At 45.6% G+C, this 15,657-nt stretch overlaps 1 protein-coding gene across 5 annotated transcripts in view; it reads left to right on the top strand.

Moving 5' to 3' along the window:
• The window catches only part of LOC112215684 (arf-GAP with SH3 domain, ANK repeat and PH domain-containing protein 1), a 73,991-nt gene extending 60,405 nt beyond the window's left edge, over positions 1 to 13,586 (top strand). For 2 of the 5 annotated variants that reach the window (XM_024374926.2, XM_024374925.2), the window contains 11 exons: positions 520 to 605; positions 1,285 to 1,400; positions 1,581 to 1,648; positions 3,436 to 3,543; positions 3,758 to 3,992; positions 8,388 to 8,525; positions 11,459 to 11,537; positions 11,669 to 11,733; positions 11,859 to 12,361; positions 12,617 to 12,739; positions 13,223 to 13,586. In XM_024374926.2, the coding sequence (XP_024230694.1) occupies positions 520 to 605; positions 1,285 to 1,400; positions 1,581 to 1,648; positions 3,436 to 3,543; positions 3,758 to 3,992; positions 8,388 to 8,525; positions 11,459 to 11,537; positions 11,669 to 11,733; positions 11,859 to 12,361; positions 12,617 to 12,739; positions 13,223 to 13,297 (1,596 nt within the window). In that variant the 3' untranslated portion in view covers positions 13,298 to 13,586. Of the gene's footprint in view, positions 1 to 519; positions 606 to 1,284; positions 1,401 to 1,580; positions 1,649 to 3,435; positions 3,544 to 3,757; positions 3,993 to 7,340; positions 7,410 to 8,387; positions 8,526 to 11,458; positions 11,538 to 11,668; positions 11,734 to 11,858; positions 12,362 to 12,616; positions 12,740 to 13,222 lie in introns of all 5 variants that reach the window. The other 3 variants (XM_042299168.1, XM_042299167.1, XM_024374928.2) reach the window with 2 other exon arrangements.
• Positions 13,587 to 15,657: the final 2,071 nt, after the last annotated feature.

Genomic DNA, 15,657 nt, shown 5'->3' with positions numbered 1-15,657 from the left:
CTAGTGGTTGGTATTATTGTGTCACTGTATGCATACTCTTCCCACTAAGTTTCCTTTCTGGGAACTCACACTTGGAGGCATAATTACCGACGTAGCTACCAGTCATTTTCAATGAAAAGAGTACCAGGAGACACACAGAAACATGCATGCTTGCTTGAAGGATATATCCACCAGGAAAAATCTCAACGACTTGATGGCTGATTCTCTCGGCAAGTGTGAGCGTGGACATGTTCAGCCACGACCAGGGAGGTGGTGGTGGTGGCATTTGTTCATATTGGGAAAGGCGGGCTGTAGACTGAAGCCAGCCTTGAATCATCATTTCAGTATCTGCTACCGGCATCGGTACATCCAAATGTTCACATCACGCTCGCAGTCTTGCCTTGGGGGGAGAGAAGCACATTTTAGGAGCCATTTTGTTGTTTGCAGCCTCTTTTTAAATGCTGCAAAAGAGAAAGAGAGAGAGATGTTCTCTCCATCATGTCTTGCATGTCTTTTTCTGTGTGTGATCGCCCCCCTCAGGAGGCCGGAGAGACTGCACTCCACTACTCTGTGCGCACCGCTGACCAGACCTCACTGCATCTGGTCGACTTCCTCGTGCAGAACAGGTAAATTGCCAAATAAGGGAAAATTAAGTGAAAATAAGCATATTATGCCGTACGTGAAGCATTGTGCTGATTGGAAATTAGATTTTAACAGCAGTGAAAACTCACAAGATCACACGCTGTTGTGCTCAAATACTCAAAAATATAACAGAATACTATAAATAAATAGTAATTCCACCATTACGTCATGTAAAATGAAGTCTTAAATGTGAGATTTTGACGGAATGCCTTCATGGAAGCCAGTGTGCTCTCCTCGTCTCTCCACTACTGCAAGAGGAAGATGAGCAGGGTAGTGCTCAGCACAGCGTAGATTCCCACAAGGCAAACAGAACTGGGTCAGGGCCGCCACTTGTTCCCCGCCTTAATATAATCCTCTCAGTCTTCTCGATGGTTTACTCCCTGCCTCGCTACCCCTCAGGCAGACCAGGAAATGGAGGATCCTCAGTAATTAATAAGTCTACCTTCACAATTTCATGCTAACACTTGCTAATTGGCTGAATTGTTTTCCATTTGAGGATAGATAAAACACGCTAGTGTGGCTTAGAAGTATATTTAGATGCTTTTATGTCCGTTTGATTCTTCTGATCGAAGCGTGAATGATAATGTGACACCTTTACCTCTGTGTTAAAGGGCCTCTGGGGTGTGACCCGTGACATGACCTTGTTGTGTGTTTGTGTCACAGTGGGAACCTGGATAAGCAGACAGAGTGGGGGAACACTGCTCTGCACTACTGCTGCATGTACGAGAAACACGAATGCCTCAAACTACTGCTGAGGGGCAAACCAGCCACTGACATCAGTGAGTAATACACGCACGCACGCACGCACACACACACACACACACACACACACACACACACACACACACACACACACACACACACTTTGATTATGTGAACATGCCTGTTCTCAATCAAAATGGACTTTTGATGGAATGTGTCAGAATCATGTGTAACCAATTTCATGCCGGTTCTTTTAGCCAATCAGAATGGTGAGACGGCACTGGATGTTGCCAGGAGACTGAAGAACAGTCAGTGTGAGGAGGCAGTAAGTATCTCACTGTGAACATGAGCCAATATGCTCCATATCCATCATATGTTTGGCTATTTGTATAATTTGATAGCAACACTCAAAGATGCAATCCTGTTCTTTGTTGAAGAAGTATCCACACTATATCTGATTCTGTAGCAGCACAGTAGACAGTAGCATAGATTGAAGGGACTAGTTGACCACATTTTTTGGACACTAGAGGGCAGCAGCCAAAGGCCCACCCAGGGCTGTAGTGACTAGAGAGGAAGAACCTCAATTGCGTTTCCTTGTCTCCTCGCGCCCTCTCTCCTCGCCTCCTCCTTCTTCATTTTCTTCTTTGGTCCGCAAACAAATGTTATAGGTGCTTGCCTCCACCTACTGTATTGGCTGTGTATCAGCCTACTATTCTGTAGTATGAATTCATTACACTTTGTGAATAAATTGCCCTACCAACTAACCCTACACCCATTAAAACCTCACCACTGTTACACTACTTTGGCCTTATTTGATCCTGCTCCAGGCCAGCAGCTTGGGAGGACGGGACCCTATCATTCAAAACATCTTGTAACTCTTCTGCGATCTCGTACAAGCAAGTACTTCTCTCCAGCTGCCACCACAACATCTATCCTCTGTGATTTTACGTTCCATATACTCCATAAATGACAACCATGGCCATGAATGCCCCCAAAAAAACTTTAAGCACATTTTATTCCTATCCCTCTCTATTGGTCTCAGCCTACTCACAGGGCTCCTCTTAGGATCTCTCACCCTGGACCCATCGTCCTCTACTACTCTCTTCACTGGCTCAGCATATGACATCTTCTGCACTACTCTGATCCTGGCAACCTCAACCTGCCTTTCTTTCACCAGACACCTCTGATCTCCAGAACCATGGGCACCCCTACAGTTTACATACACAACTTTTTTCAGATATACTACACATTCCTTTGTCTCATGTCCTCCGGCACGCTTCTCACATCTCCCTCCTACAAGCTGCTGCCATATGACAAATAAGCTTGACACCTAAAACACTGTAATGGATTTGGGACAAAAGCTCTCAGGGGGATAACTGACACGTCCTAACTTGACTTTATCTGGTAAAAACTCTGCGGAATGAGTGGAATGGTATTTTCTGTTACACCACGCACTCCATCGGGTCTATGTCGCACCAAAAGGCGGTCGTCGCAGACACTCTCGTCACGCTCAAGTTCCTTCTGTAGCTCTTCTAAGTTCTGTGTGATCCACCATTTCATATTCCACTTTTCTCCTTTTTTTTCCTGTCCGCCATCTTACCCCCATCTCATGGCCACACCAGCAGCAATCCCAAAAAGACATCGCTCGTTGCCTCCTTCTCAAAACACATAGGATAAGAAAGTCAAAGGTTCCTCCCCTCTGACCTTTTCCTCCAATGGGTTTTGAGAAGGAGACGGAGAAGGAGAGCACGCGATGAGTCAAGGAAATGCAATTGAGATTCTCCCAGAGATGAAACCATTACTGGTGTATGGATACCGTTGGCACGTGTAGCAGAAAACCGTGAGTTGGTGCTTTGCCATTAGGGATGTTATGTCATGTTTTGCACATCAAAGTAAAGGAGAACAACAATCTTGTTCATGTTGCATGTCATCTATTCATTGTGGTAGATTGTTGGTGAAAATACAGTTCCTTTCGACTGACTTGCTTCGTGGAGTATAATCACAGTGTGTTTTATTTGTACGACCTTTTAAACATGTAGGTCCTCCTCTGTATTTTATTGTTTCATTGTGGATCCAAATAAAGTAATCAAAACGCATGTGTGTTTGTCCCAGCTGTTGCAGGCTGCAGCGGGCAAGTTTTACCCTCACATCCACGTGGAGTATGAGTGGAGCCTGAGGCTTGATGAGATCGACGAGAGCGATGACGATCTGGATGACAAGGTCGGACTGGGACTTGACGTTCACACACGCCTGGGCATAAGCACACAACTTGAAATCCACACGCGGCGCTTAAATGTTTGCGCCAATCTCCCATTGACGTCAATGCATGATTCAGGCCAACGTGAAAGTCAAAGTTCCCAAGTTGACACTCTTCCATGTTGACACTTCCAAGTTGACGCGCCTGTTGTCTCTCTCCCCCCCTCTCTGTCTGCAGCCTAGTCCCATCAAGAAAGACCGCTCTCCCAGGCCGCAGAGTTTCTGCCACGCGTCCAGCATGTCTCCTCATGACAAGCTCTCTCTGCCGGGCTTCATCAGCCACCGGGACAAGCAGCAGCGCATGTCTTACAGCGCCTTCACCAACCAGATGTACTCCGCCTCCACCGACCTCACTTCCTCTTCCTCCCCTGTGGCCGACGCCCCCCCTCTGCCCCCCAGGAACCAGGGCAAAGGTGAGACCTGATTGTGATTGGCTAGGGCCCAGACACTTATCAGTGTTGGGTGAAGTTACCCCTAGATGCTCATCTTTGGTCAGTTTTGAATTTTCCCCACTCATGGTTGTGGATAGGAATGGGGAAAGAGGAAGCTGTTTCTAGATCTGTACCTGGGGAAACTTCAACCCGGAGCACTCTTATCAGTGTGACAAGCATGACAAGATACATGGAGATAAAATGAGATCATGTTTGACCTCTCTTTTTGCATTGATGTTCATGCAAATTTCTACCTTAAATGCAAATGTCCTAAAGGTTTTGTGGCCAGTTGTGGAATGTTCATTGGATACTCAGCAGGTTGGCTAGCATTTACATATATGGAGACTTGCAAGTTGTCTCTTATCTCTAACACTGGTACTCAGGAATAACACAGTTTACTGTTTTGCTCTGTATAAAACATTATCATAACACTAGTTAACCAAGTTGCTGATATGATTAATATTTTCCCCTCTCTCTCACACACACCCTTGAGAGGAATGTAATTTGTCAATCAGGGTGGGAAGCGGCTGTCATAGACTGCTTACACAAGCAAGGCACCTCCCGGGAAATGGCTGCAGGCGAGGCGGGAGTGAAAGGGAAAGTGGAGATGCACACAGCCAGATAGGATAAGACACCCGGCTGGTCTTTTTAATGCTTCATTATGGGAATCCAGGGGAGGCGTCCCAAATGGCACCTTATGCCCTACATAGTGCACTACTTTTGACCAGAGCCCTATGTGATTCCCTATGGGCCCTGGTCAAACAGTGCACTGTATAGGGAATAGGGTGCCATTTGGGACGAAGACCAGCACACTTCCTTATCAACATTATCTGACCATATACAAACAGACTCCTGAGGCAACCAGCAGTCAGCACAATTATAATGAACCATAACATCCCTCCCTGAGGACAGGAGTTAGAACACCAACACCACAGTTTACTCTTCACTATCCTTGTTACAATACAGTACATTGTTGAATCCAATACAAACTACTACACCCTTGTTACTGTAACGGGATTCTTCCGTTGAAGGAGAGGCGGACCAATACGCAGCGTGGTTGAAGTTCATGGTTTTTAATAAGAATGAACAAACTACAAAACAATACATGTGAAAACCCGAAACCAGTCCTGTGTGGTACAAACACTGACACAGGAGACAGACAAACTAGACACACAACACAATCACACCCTGACCAAACAAAACATAGAAACATACAAAGCAAACTAGGGTGTGACAGTACCCCCCCCCCCAAGGTGCGGACTCCGGCCGCAAAACCTGAACCTATTGGGGAGGGTCTGGGTGGGCATCTGTCCGCGGTGGCGGCTCTGGTGCTGGACGTGGCCCCCACTTCACCATAGTCTTAGTCCACCACCTTGTCCGCTTCCGTGGCCTCCTAACCACGGCGACCCTTCTAAATGACCCCACTGGACAGAGGGGCAGCTCGGGACAGAGGGGCAGCTCGGGGCGGAAGCTCTGGCAGCTCGGGACAGAGGGGCGGAAGGGCTCTGGCGCCTCTGGGCTGAGGGGATCTGGCGCCTCTGGGCTGAGGGGATCTGGCGCCTCTGGGCTGAGGGGATCTGGCGCCTCTGGGCTGAGGGGATCTGGCGCCTCTGGGCTGGCGGGAGACTCCGGCAGCGCTGTAGAGGAGGAAGGCTCCGGCAAGCGCTGTAGAGGCGGGGCGCACTGTAGGCCTGAAGTGTGGTGCTGGCACTGGTGGTACTGGGCCAAGGACACGCACAGGAAGCCTGGTGCGGGGAGCTGCCACCGGAGGGCTGGTGCGTGGAGGTGGTACTGGCTAGACCAGACCGTGCAGGCGCACTGGAGCTCTTGAGCACCGAGCCTGCCCAACCTTACCTGGTTGAATGCTCCCGGTCACCCTGCCAGTGCGGCGAGGTGGAATAGCCCGCACTGGGCTATGCAGGCGAACCGGGGACACCGTGCGCAAGGCTGGTGCCATGTAAGCCGGCCCAAGGAGACGCACTGGAGACCAGATGCGTAGAGCCGGCTTCATGGTACTTGGCTCGATGCTCACTCTAGCCCGGCCGATACGCGGAGCTGGTATGTACCGCACCGGGCCATGCACCCGCACTGGGGACACCGTGCACTCCACCGCATAACACGGTGCCTGCCCGGTCTCTCTCACCCCCCGGTAAGCACAGGAAGTTGCGCAGGTCTCCTACCTGGCTTCGCCACACTTCCTGTGTGCCCCCCCCCAATACATTTTTGGGGCTGACTCTCGGGCTTCCTACCACGCCGCCGTGCTTGTCTCTCCAACTCCATTCTCCTATACCCCTCTTCGCACTGCTCCAGCGAATCCCAGGCGGGCTCCGGCACTCTTCCTGGGTCGACCGCCCACCTGTCTATTTCCTCCCAAGTCGTATAATCCCGACTTTGTCACCACGCCGCTTGGTCCTGTTGTGGTGGGTGATTCTGTAACGGTTTTCTTGAGTTGAAGGAGAGGCGGACCAAAATGCAGCGTGGTTACTTGTATACATCTTTAATAAAGATGAAAACATGAACAGTATACAAAAACAATAAACGTTAAAAAAAAAAACTAAACAGCCTATCTGGTGCAAACAGAGACAGGAACAATCACCCACAAAACCCAACACCAAACAGGCTACCTAAATATGGTTCCCAATCAGAGACAATGACTAACACCTGCCTCTGATTGAGAACCATATCAGGCCAAACATAGAAATAGACAAACTAGACATGTAACAGAATGCCCACTCAGATCACACCCTGACCAAACAAAACATAGAAACATACAAAGCAAACTATGGTCAGGGTGTGACACCTTGTTACAATACAGTACATTGTTGAAGCCAATACAAACTACTATATCCTTGTTACAATACAGAACATTGTTGAAGCCAATACAAACTACTATATCCTTGTTACAATACGGTGGGCTACATTGTTGATGCCAATAAGCTGTTGAGTGGAGTGAAGAAAACCAGCAACTGCTTTTTACTCACAAGAGCTTTTACCCGCAGGTCTCTTTTGAAGTGGTCATTGGAGTAGCTTGCTTAGACATTTGCTGGTGCAATTTCTCCTCTTCTGCTTTGCTTGTCACTGATAAGATTTTATCGGCTGCTTTATATTGTCGACGTCCCAAAAGGCACCCTATTCCCTATATTAGTGCACTACTTTTGACCAAGGTCTACAAAGGACTCTGGTCAAAGGTACTGCACTACTTAGGGAATAGGGTGTACTTTCAAATGCAAACCAGTGTGTGGGAGAAGCTGAGCTTCTCTCCCACACTCTTCATCCCTGTCTCTCTCTCTCTCTCTCTCTCTCTGTTTTTATCCTTTCTTTCTCTTTCAGCGCCCCATTTGGCATTCCTCGGCTCTCACTCGCACTACGCCACTCTGGCTGGCACTCGACCATACATCAGTGAATATCCCGTTTTACATTTTGTCCTGCTGTGTATAGATCTGCTGCCCAGTTGTACTAGTAGCACTTTACGTCCCAGTAAAAAAACGGGTGGAGTCTTCAACTTGTAACACTGGCACTGTAGCAGTGTGGTTCGGTATTATTTGCTTACCCGCAGTCTCATGACATTTTGTGACATGTCGCCACCCCTGAGCTGTAAAGTGTTATCATAGCTGACGCAATGACATCATATTCGCTACGTAATGCTCTACTTTTGATCAGAGCCCTATGGGGTCTAAAAGTAGTGCACTACATAGGTAGGATATAGGGTTCCATTTGGGATGCAGATTGACTTTCCTCTCTGACCGGCTGAGTTCTCTATTAGCCACGTTCTTCTAGCGTCTGTTTCCAGGCTTACACACTGCTGGGAATGGGACTAGCTGCTTCGGGAGAACTTACTGTATGTAGGTCTTAAAATCTCAGGAGTGTGTACATCGTAGGATGCTGCTGAGGGGAGGACGGCTCATAATAATGGCTGGAATGGAGTAAATGGAATTGCACCAAACACATGGAAACCATGCCTTTGGTGTATTTGATACCGTTCCTATTCTGCTCCAGCCATTACCACGAGCCCTTCCTTCCTCCCCAATTAAGAGGCCACCCACCTCTTGTGGTGTACACCCACCTACAAAGATAGGACGAAACGACACACACACACTATACATTGTTCTCTGTTCATCTTCTCTGTATTCCCATCCAGGATTTTTCTGTTCACCAGTATGCTGTTTTTTTTAACCTGCATTGATGTTGTGTTAACATATCTCCCCCACGTTGTCCAGCAACTTTGTTGAACCCTGTCCTGATGGCAAGACACCTCCCTCTCAAACTACCTTCCTCAGCCCCTCACCTTCCTGTTGGTAACCCAGGTGACCGAATGAATGACACCTGTCCATCGCCTGTCCCTTCACTGCATGAGTTTGTATGTTGTCACCCCTCCAGCTCCTTCCTCCACCCTCACCCCTGGAGGCAGCTCCACTCTGTCTAAGAAGAAGCCTCCGCCCCCTCCCCCTGGGCACAAACGCACCCTGTCTGACCCGCCCAGCCCGCTCTCCCACAGTAGAGGGGGCTTATCCGGGGGTGAGTCCTCCCTCTGTGGCCAGACCCAAGCAGGCACATCTGAATACTGCTTGGTCGTCTTTATTAGAAGGACAGATCTATAATACATTCAACTCTCTGGTCCTGGAGAGTCGTAGTGTGTGCAGGCCTTTGGTCCAGCCCAGCACTAACACACATGATTGAACTAAGGTCAATCTAATTGCATACCCACACTGAGGCCCTGCAGGACCAGAGTTACACATATCTGGCCTAGTATTGAGGTTTCCAACCATATTCTCCCCATGACCAGAGTGTTTCAGTGCTGTTTATAAATGACACAGACACAGCCTGATCATTTTGTTGTGTGATGGTAATCCTGTTTAATGTATGTGTTAGATGTCAGATCATTATTTTATTTTTAATTTTTTGTTGTCTTGTCTGTCATGTGAAATACAAACAGCATATTACCGTCTCCTCTTACTGTGAGACAACGCCCTCAAACATCATTAGTATGGAAGAAAATGCTGATTATTACCTGAGGAATTCCAGATCACTAGCGTGCAGTTTCTGTACCTCATAATGGTAGCTAATGGAAAGCTCAGCCCCCACCTCTTCTACTATAAAAATTGCATGTTGGGGTACAGCAATATATTTGTATTTGTATACCAGTTATAGTACAGTACATTCGGAAAGTATTCAGACCCCTTCACTTTCTCCACATTTTGTTACGTTACAGCCTAAAATGGATTGAATTATAATTTTCTCGCATCAAACTGCGCACATTAGCCCAGGCGCCGAAGATGTGGATGTCGATTAAGGCAGCCCCCTGCACCTCTCTGATTGAGGGGTAGGGTTAAATGCGGAAGACACATTTCAGTTGAAGGCATTCAGTTGTACAACTGACTAGGTATCCCCCTTTCCCCTTTCCTAATGACAAAGAGAAAAACATTTTTTTTTTTTAGAAATGTTTGCAAATGTATTTACATAAGTATTCAGACCCTTTGCCATAAGACTCGAGGTGAGCTCATTGAGCTCAGGTGCATCCTGTTTCCATTGACCATTCTTAAGATGTTTCTACAACATTATTGGAGTCCACCTGTGGTAAATTCAAATGATTGGACATGATTTGGAAAGGCACACACCTGTCTATATAAGGTCCCACAGTTGAGAGTGCATGTCAGAGCAAAAATCAAGCAATGAGGTTGAAGGAATTGTCAAATCAAATCTTATTGGTCACATACACACAGTTAGCAGATATTAATGCGAGTGTAGCGAAATGCTTGTGCTTCTAGTTCCCGACAATGCAGTAATATCTAACAAGTAATCTAACAATTTCACAACAACTACCTAATACACAGAAATGTAAAGGGATGGAATATGTACATATGGATGAGGTATGGCCGAGCAGCAAAGGCAAGATGCAATAGATGGTATAAAATACAGTATATACATATGAGATGAGTAATGTAAGATATGTAAACATTATTAAAGTGGCATTTTTTAAAGTGATTAGTGATCCGTTTATTACAGTGGCTAATGATTTGAGTCTGTATGTAGGCAGCAGCCTCTCTGTGTTAGTGATGGCTATAGAGCTGTAGAGCTCTGAAACAGGATTGTGTCGAGGCACAGATATGGGAAAGGGTACCAAAACATTTCTGCAGCATTGAAGGTCCCCAAGAGCACAGTGGCCTCCATCATTCTTAAATGTAAGAAGTTTGGTACCACCAAGACTCTTCCTAGAGCTGGCCGCCCAGCCAAACTGAGCAATCGGTGGAGAAGAACCTTGGTCAGGGAGGTGACCAAGAACCCAATGTTCACCAGGACAACCATCTCTGCAGCACTCCACCAATCAGGCCTTTATGGTAGAGTGGCCAGACGGAAGCCACTTCTCAGTAAAAGGCACCTAAAGGACATAAGAGTCCACTTGGAGTTTGCCAAAAGGCATGTAAAGGACTATCAAACCATGAGAAACAAGATTCTCTGGTCTGATGAAACCAAGATTGAACTCTTTGGCCTGAATGCCAAGCGTCACGTCTGCAGGAAACCAGGTACCATCCCTACCGTGAAGCATGGTGGTGGCAGCATCATGTTTTTCAGCAGCAGAGAATGGGAGACTAGTCAGGATCGAGGGAAATATGAATGGAGCACAATACAGAGAGATCCTTGATGAAAACCTGCTCCAGAGTGCTCAGGACCTCAGACTGGGGCGAAGGTTCACCTTCCAACAGGACAACGACCCTAAGCATACAGCAAAGACTACGCAGAAGGGGCTTCAGGACAAGTCTCTAAAGATACTGAGTGGCCCAGCCAGAGCCTTGACTTGAACCCGATCAAACATCTCTGGAGAGACCTGAAAGTAGCTGTGCAGCGACGCTCCCCATCCAACCTGATAGAGCTTGAGAGGATCTGCAGAGAAGAATGGGAGAAACTCCCCAAATACTGGTGTGCCAAGCTTGTAGCGTCATACCCAAGAAGACTCGAGGTTGTAAATGCTGCCAAACGTGCTTCAACAAAATACTGAATAAAGGGTCTGAATATTTATGTAAATGTTTTTTAGATTTTTATACATTTGCCAACATTTCATAAAACCTGTTTTTGCTTCGTCATTATGGGGTATTGTGTGTAGATTGATGAGGGAAAAAAATACAATTTTATCCATTTTAGAATAAGGTTGTAACGTAACAGAATGTGGAAAAACTGAAGGGGCCTGAATACTTTCCGAATGCACTATATATCAATATGTTATGTATAGATGAACTTCAAATATTTTTTACAAAAGAATCATAAGGAATGAATTATAATAATAATAATTGAATCAGGAGAATTAAATCAAACATACAAGCTGTGCTTATTTAGGTGACCATTTTGGGACTTGGGGAAATATAGGGCTGAATATATTATTAGTGTCTATACATTATTATGTATAGACACGGAGCAGCATATTTCCATCTTTCACAACCATCTCGATATTTCAGGAAGTGACTCCACCCCTCCTCCTGCGAACAAGATGTCACCTTTGTCCAACAAGTTTGAGGGCATTCCACAGCAGCAAAGGTACATAGACATCCATTTTGGATGCAGGCATTTAGAATATTTTCCAGAATATTGTTTACGTATGATAGCCAGATTGAGAGTTCTGATCGGATCATGTTTCATTAACTTCAAATAACCATCTGTTTTTTTAGCACTACTTCTAGCAACACAAAGTCTACACTTGGTCCAAGGGTTCTACCCAAACTACCTCAGAAAGGTACGTTGAAATGGGATAAGCAATGCCTATAACTGATGGTGTGAGCACATTATTTGTGGCATATGACCCAGCATTAGATTCAGCATATGTTTAATATAGTACCTGTGTCCTGGTTCTTCTCTTAGTGGCACTGCGTAAGATCGACACCATACACCCATCTATGGACAAACCTGGCCTGCCTCCGGAGGTGCTCCAGAAATCCCCTCCAGGACCTGAATGCCTAACAAAAGCCATCCTTCCCGACAAGCCCCAACTAGGGGACCTTCTCCCCAAACCCCAGCTCTCTGAACTGCCCCCTAAACCTGGAGAACTGCCCCCCAAGCCCCAGCTCGCCAACCTCCCTCCCAAACCCCAGTTAGGGGACCTACCGCCCAAACCCCAGCTCAAAGACCTACCCCCCAAGCCTCAGCTCTCCCAAGATGGCCATCCGAAACCAGGGGCAGCAGATCTGCCCAATCCGAGACCACCCCCTGGAGAGCTTGCGCCGAAGCCCCAGCCCCCCGACTCCCCGGTGGCTAATCAACAGGCAGAGACGGAGAGCCCGTCCCCCCAGGGCAGCGAGGACACCAATGGGAGCCCAGCGTGTGCTCCAGAGACACCAGTGCCCTTGCCCCGGAAGATCAACACGGTAAAGTTCACTCAAGGACACACAGCAGAAACCATAGCACTTTTCTGGTATTATTGAATAATATCTAGGTAGTTCTGCAAATAGTAGTGGGTTCCCACTGGTGGGTTGTGGCCAGTTCCTCTTGGGTTGAGGCCACAGACAGGGTTGTGGTGGCATTGTTAATTGGTGGGTCACAACACAGAATGTTTTGGCAACCAGACCAGTCCACATACTATTGACTTGTGACATTTTGGTAATGTTCATGTGTGTGTTTAGGGGAAGACCAAATCTCGGCGGGTGAAGACAATCTATGACTGTCAGGCTGACAACGATGACGAGCTGACGTTTGTGGAGGGAGAGGTGATCATAGTGACAGGAGAGGAGGACGGGGAGTGGTGGGTGAGTAACGGCCCCCTAGAAGGCTCACTGGTGCTACACTTAAACTGTTACACCCTTACTGGTGTTACCCTAACCCCTTTTCAGCCTAACAGGCTCACTGGTGTTACCTTAACCTAGTTCCAACCTAGCAGGCTCACTGGTGTTACCTTAACCTAGTCCCAACCTAGCAGGCTCACTGGTGTTACCTTAACCTAGTCCCAACCTAGCAGGCTCACTGGTGTTACCTTAACCTAGTCCCAACCTAGCAGGCTCACTGGTGTTACCTTAACCTAGTCCCAACCTAGCAGGCTCACTGGTGTTACCTTAACCTAGTCCCAACCTAGCAGGCTCCCTGGTGTTACCTTAACTAGTTACCACTTTGCCATACTCACAGCCAAACAGACCTTATAGCAGGCTAAACATTGAACAGGAACACTGTACAGTGCGGTTGCCCTCACCTAACACGTTATCGCTCTCTCTCTCTCTCTCTCTGTTTCCTTTCAGATCGGCCACATTGAAGGGCAGACGGAAAGGAAAGGGGCATTCCCAATGTCCTTTGTCCACATCCTAAGTGAATGACAGCCAGATGAGGCTTGCACTATAAACCCCCGCCCTCACCCCTAGTAGTATCCCTGTTCTGTAAATAGCTACTGTAACAACATATGAAACCAGTGTGCTAAAGAAAAAAAACACAAGAAACCGAAGTAAGCTCAACTAGCCACTGGATGCTGAGCACATCCATGTTGTAAATAAAACAAGTATTCTTACCAGTATTATCTTAACCTTAGAGCACGGCGTATGACTGCCATAGCCACTCTCAAAATCTAGCACTTACCCTAAAGTCTATGTTCATGCTGTTACTGTGTGTACATATATATATATATATATATATTATATATATATATATTATATATATATATATTATATATATTATATATATTATATATATATATGTATATATATATATATATATATATATATATATATATATATATATATATATATATATATATATATATATATATATATATATATATATATATATATATATATATATATATATATTTCTGTGTATATATATATTTCTGTGTGTGTGTATATACACATGTTTTATTGTACAACCATGTACAATCATACATGTGCTCTCTGCCTGCCAGATAACAGGGCAGCCGTGTTTAAATATTATCTGTAATCATTTTACTGGTGGGCATCACTGATATCATTGCTTGCATTTCTGGAGAAGGACAAATACGAAAGAAACCATGTCACCCATGTCTCACCATTTCGTCATCCTACACCCCCATTAGACTGAAGAGATTCTCATGTCTCCGACTGAAGCGTACCATGATAACTCATGATGAAATACGTCTTCATTCAGTGTGTTCCTTGTCGTTGCTCGCTTTGTGGTGCACATGTATTAGGATTGTTTCAGTATCACACCTGCTGCTACTGTATGGTGGGATATCAGAAGCCCCTGTGGAACCTCACAGGTCACCAGTAGTTCTCTCCTCTTAACACCGTTTCACTGTGTGATCCGTCATCTCCACCCTAGTATGTAGACCTTTCTGTGCATGGTAGAAACATGACTGGAATTGAGCAGTGCTATTTAAAAAAAAAAGCCACTCAGGGTTTGAAGAACCACTTCTGATCGCTACTAACACTCATGAGGACATGGGAAGGTCAATGAGGTCAGTCGAAGCAATAATTGGGGAGAATTCTCAGATGGCCTAGGGAGAGATTTGAACAAATGTCCATTGACACTTCAAACCCATACAGGGTTAGGTCAATCAGGATTTATACATGGGACAAGAGTCACAAGTGCCACTGTTTAGACAAACTAAGATGTAGCCGGTGTGGACATTCAAACTCATCCAGAAAGAGGCAGTCGAGCAGAAATAAAGTTTACCTAGCCCAGTGTTATCCTTAGAATGCTGAGTGCTTTTTGGACAGGTCATTGCAACCAGATGGAACTGATAGATGTGTCCTTACCTCCCCATTGACTAATTCCTCTGGTTTTACACTCCATGTAAAGGAATATCAACCCCAATCATTCCATTGTATTAAAGTGTTTTGTTGTAATGGATTTGAATCATTTGCCTTTTTTATATTCCAATAGTAAGAATAAGTGTCACCAACCCAGCTGCCTTAATTTTACTGAATCAAAACGAGAACAGCATGTACAGAAACTAACACTTGTAGTCACTTCTAAAGAAAAAGGACTAGTTGTACAAGATTTGCTACAAATGTACAGAACTTCAGGGAAAGTAAAATACTTATTTCAGTCTGAAGCTTTTTGCACATTTAAACATTGCAGCCTAAAATGCAACTGGCCATTCAATTTCTTAAGTCATTCCAGAGGAGTCAAATGTAAAAGCAACTTCACATTCAAAAACAGTGCCTTGTGTTGCAACACCCACACACACACAGTCAACTTGATGCTTCAAGCTCTTTTCATAACAGAACTGGTAAACTAAAATTCATTCATTTTGAGACATGGCCTTTCTGTGAGTGCTTCTTTGATCCTTATCCACTGACTTGATGACCCCCACAGCAAACATCTGCTTCAAGCACCTTGCTGCAAACCGAACTGAAGGAAGGAACACAGTATTGTCATGTATTGTAAAAACCGAAGTTAGCCATAGTCTAGATCAGAGGTCGACCGATTAATCGGAATGGCCGATTAATTAGGGCCGATTTCAAGTTTTCATAACAATTAAAATCGGTATTTTTGGGCGCCGATTTTGCAGATTAAAAAATTTCATATTTTTTTACAACTTTATTTAACTAGGCAAGTCAGTTAAGAACACATTCTTATTTTCAATGATGGCCTAAGAACGGTGGGTTAACTGCCTTGTTCAGGGGCAGAACGACAGATTTTTACCTTGTCAGCTCAGGGATTCAATCTTCAATCTTAACTAGTCCAACGCTCTATCCACCTA

The sequence above is a fragment of the Oncorhynchus tshawytscha genome, linkage group LG16 (assembly GCF_018296145.1).
Source record: "Oncorhynchus tshawytscha isolate Ot180627B linkage group LG16, Otsh_v2.0, whole genome shotgun sequence".
NCBI classification, from domain to species: domain Eukaryota; kingdom Metazoa; phylum Chordata; class Actinopteri; order Salmoniformes; family Salmonidae; genus Oncorhynchus; species Oncorhynchus tshawytscha.
This window is presented reverse-complemented; position numbering and strand designations above follow the sequence as displayed.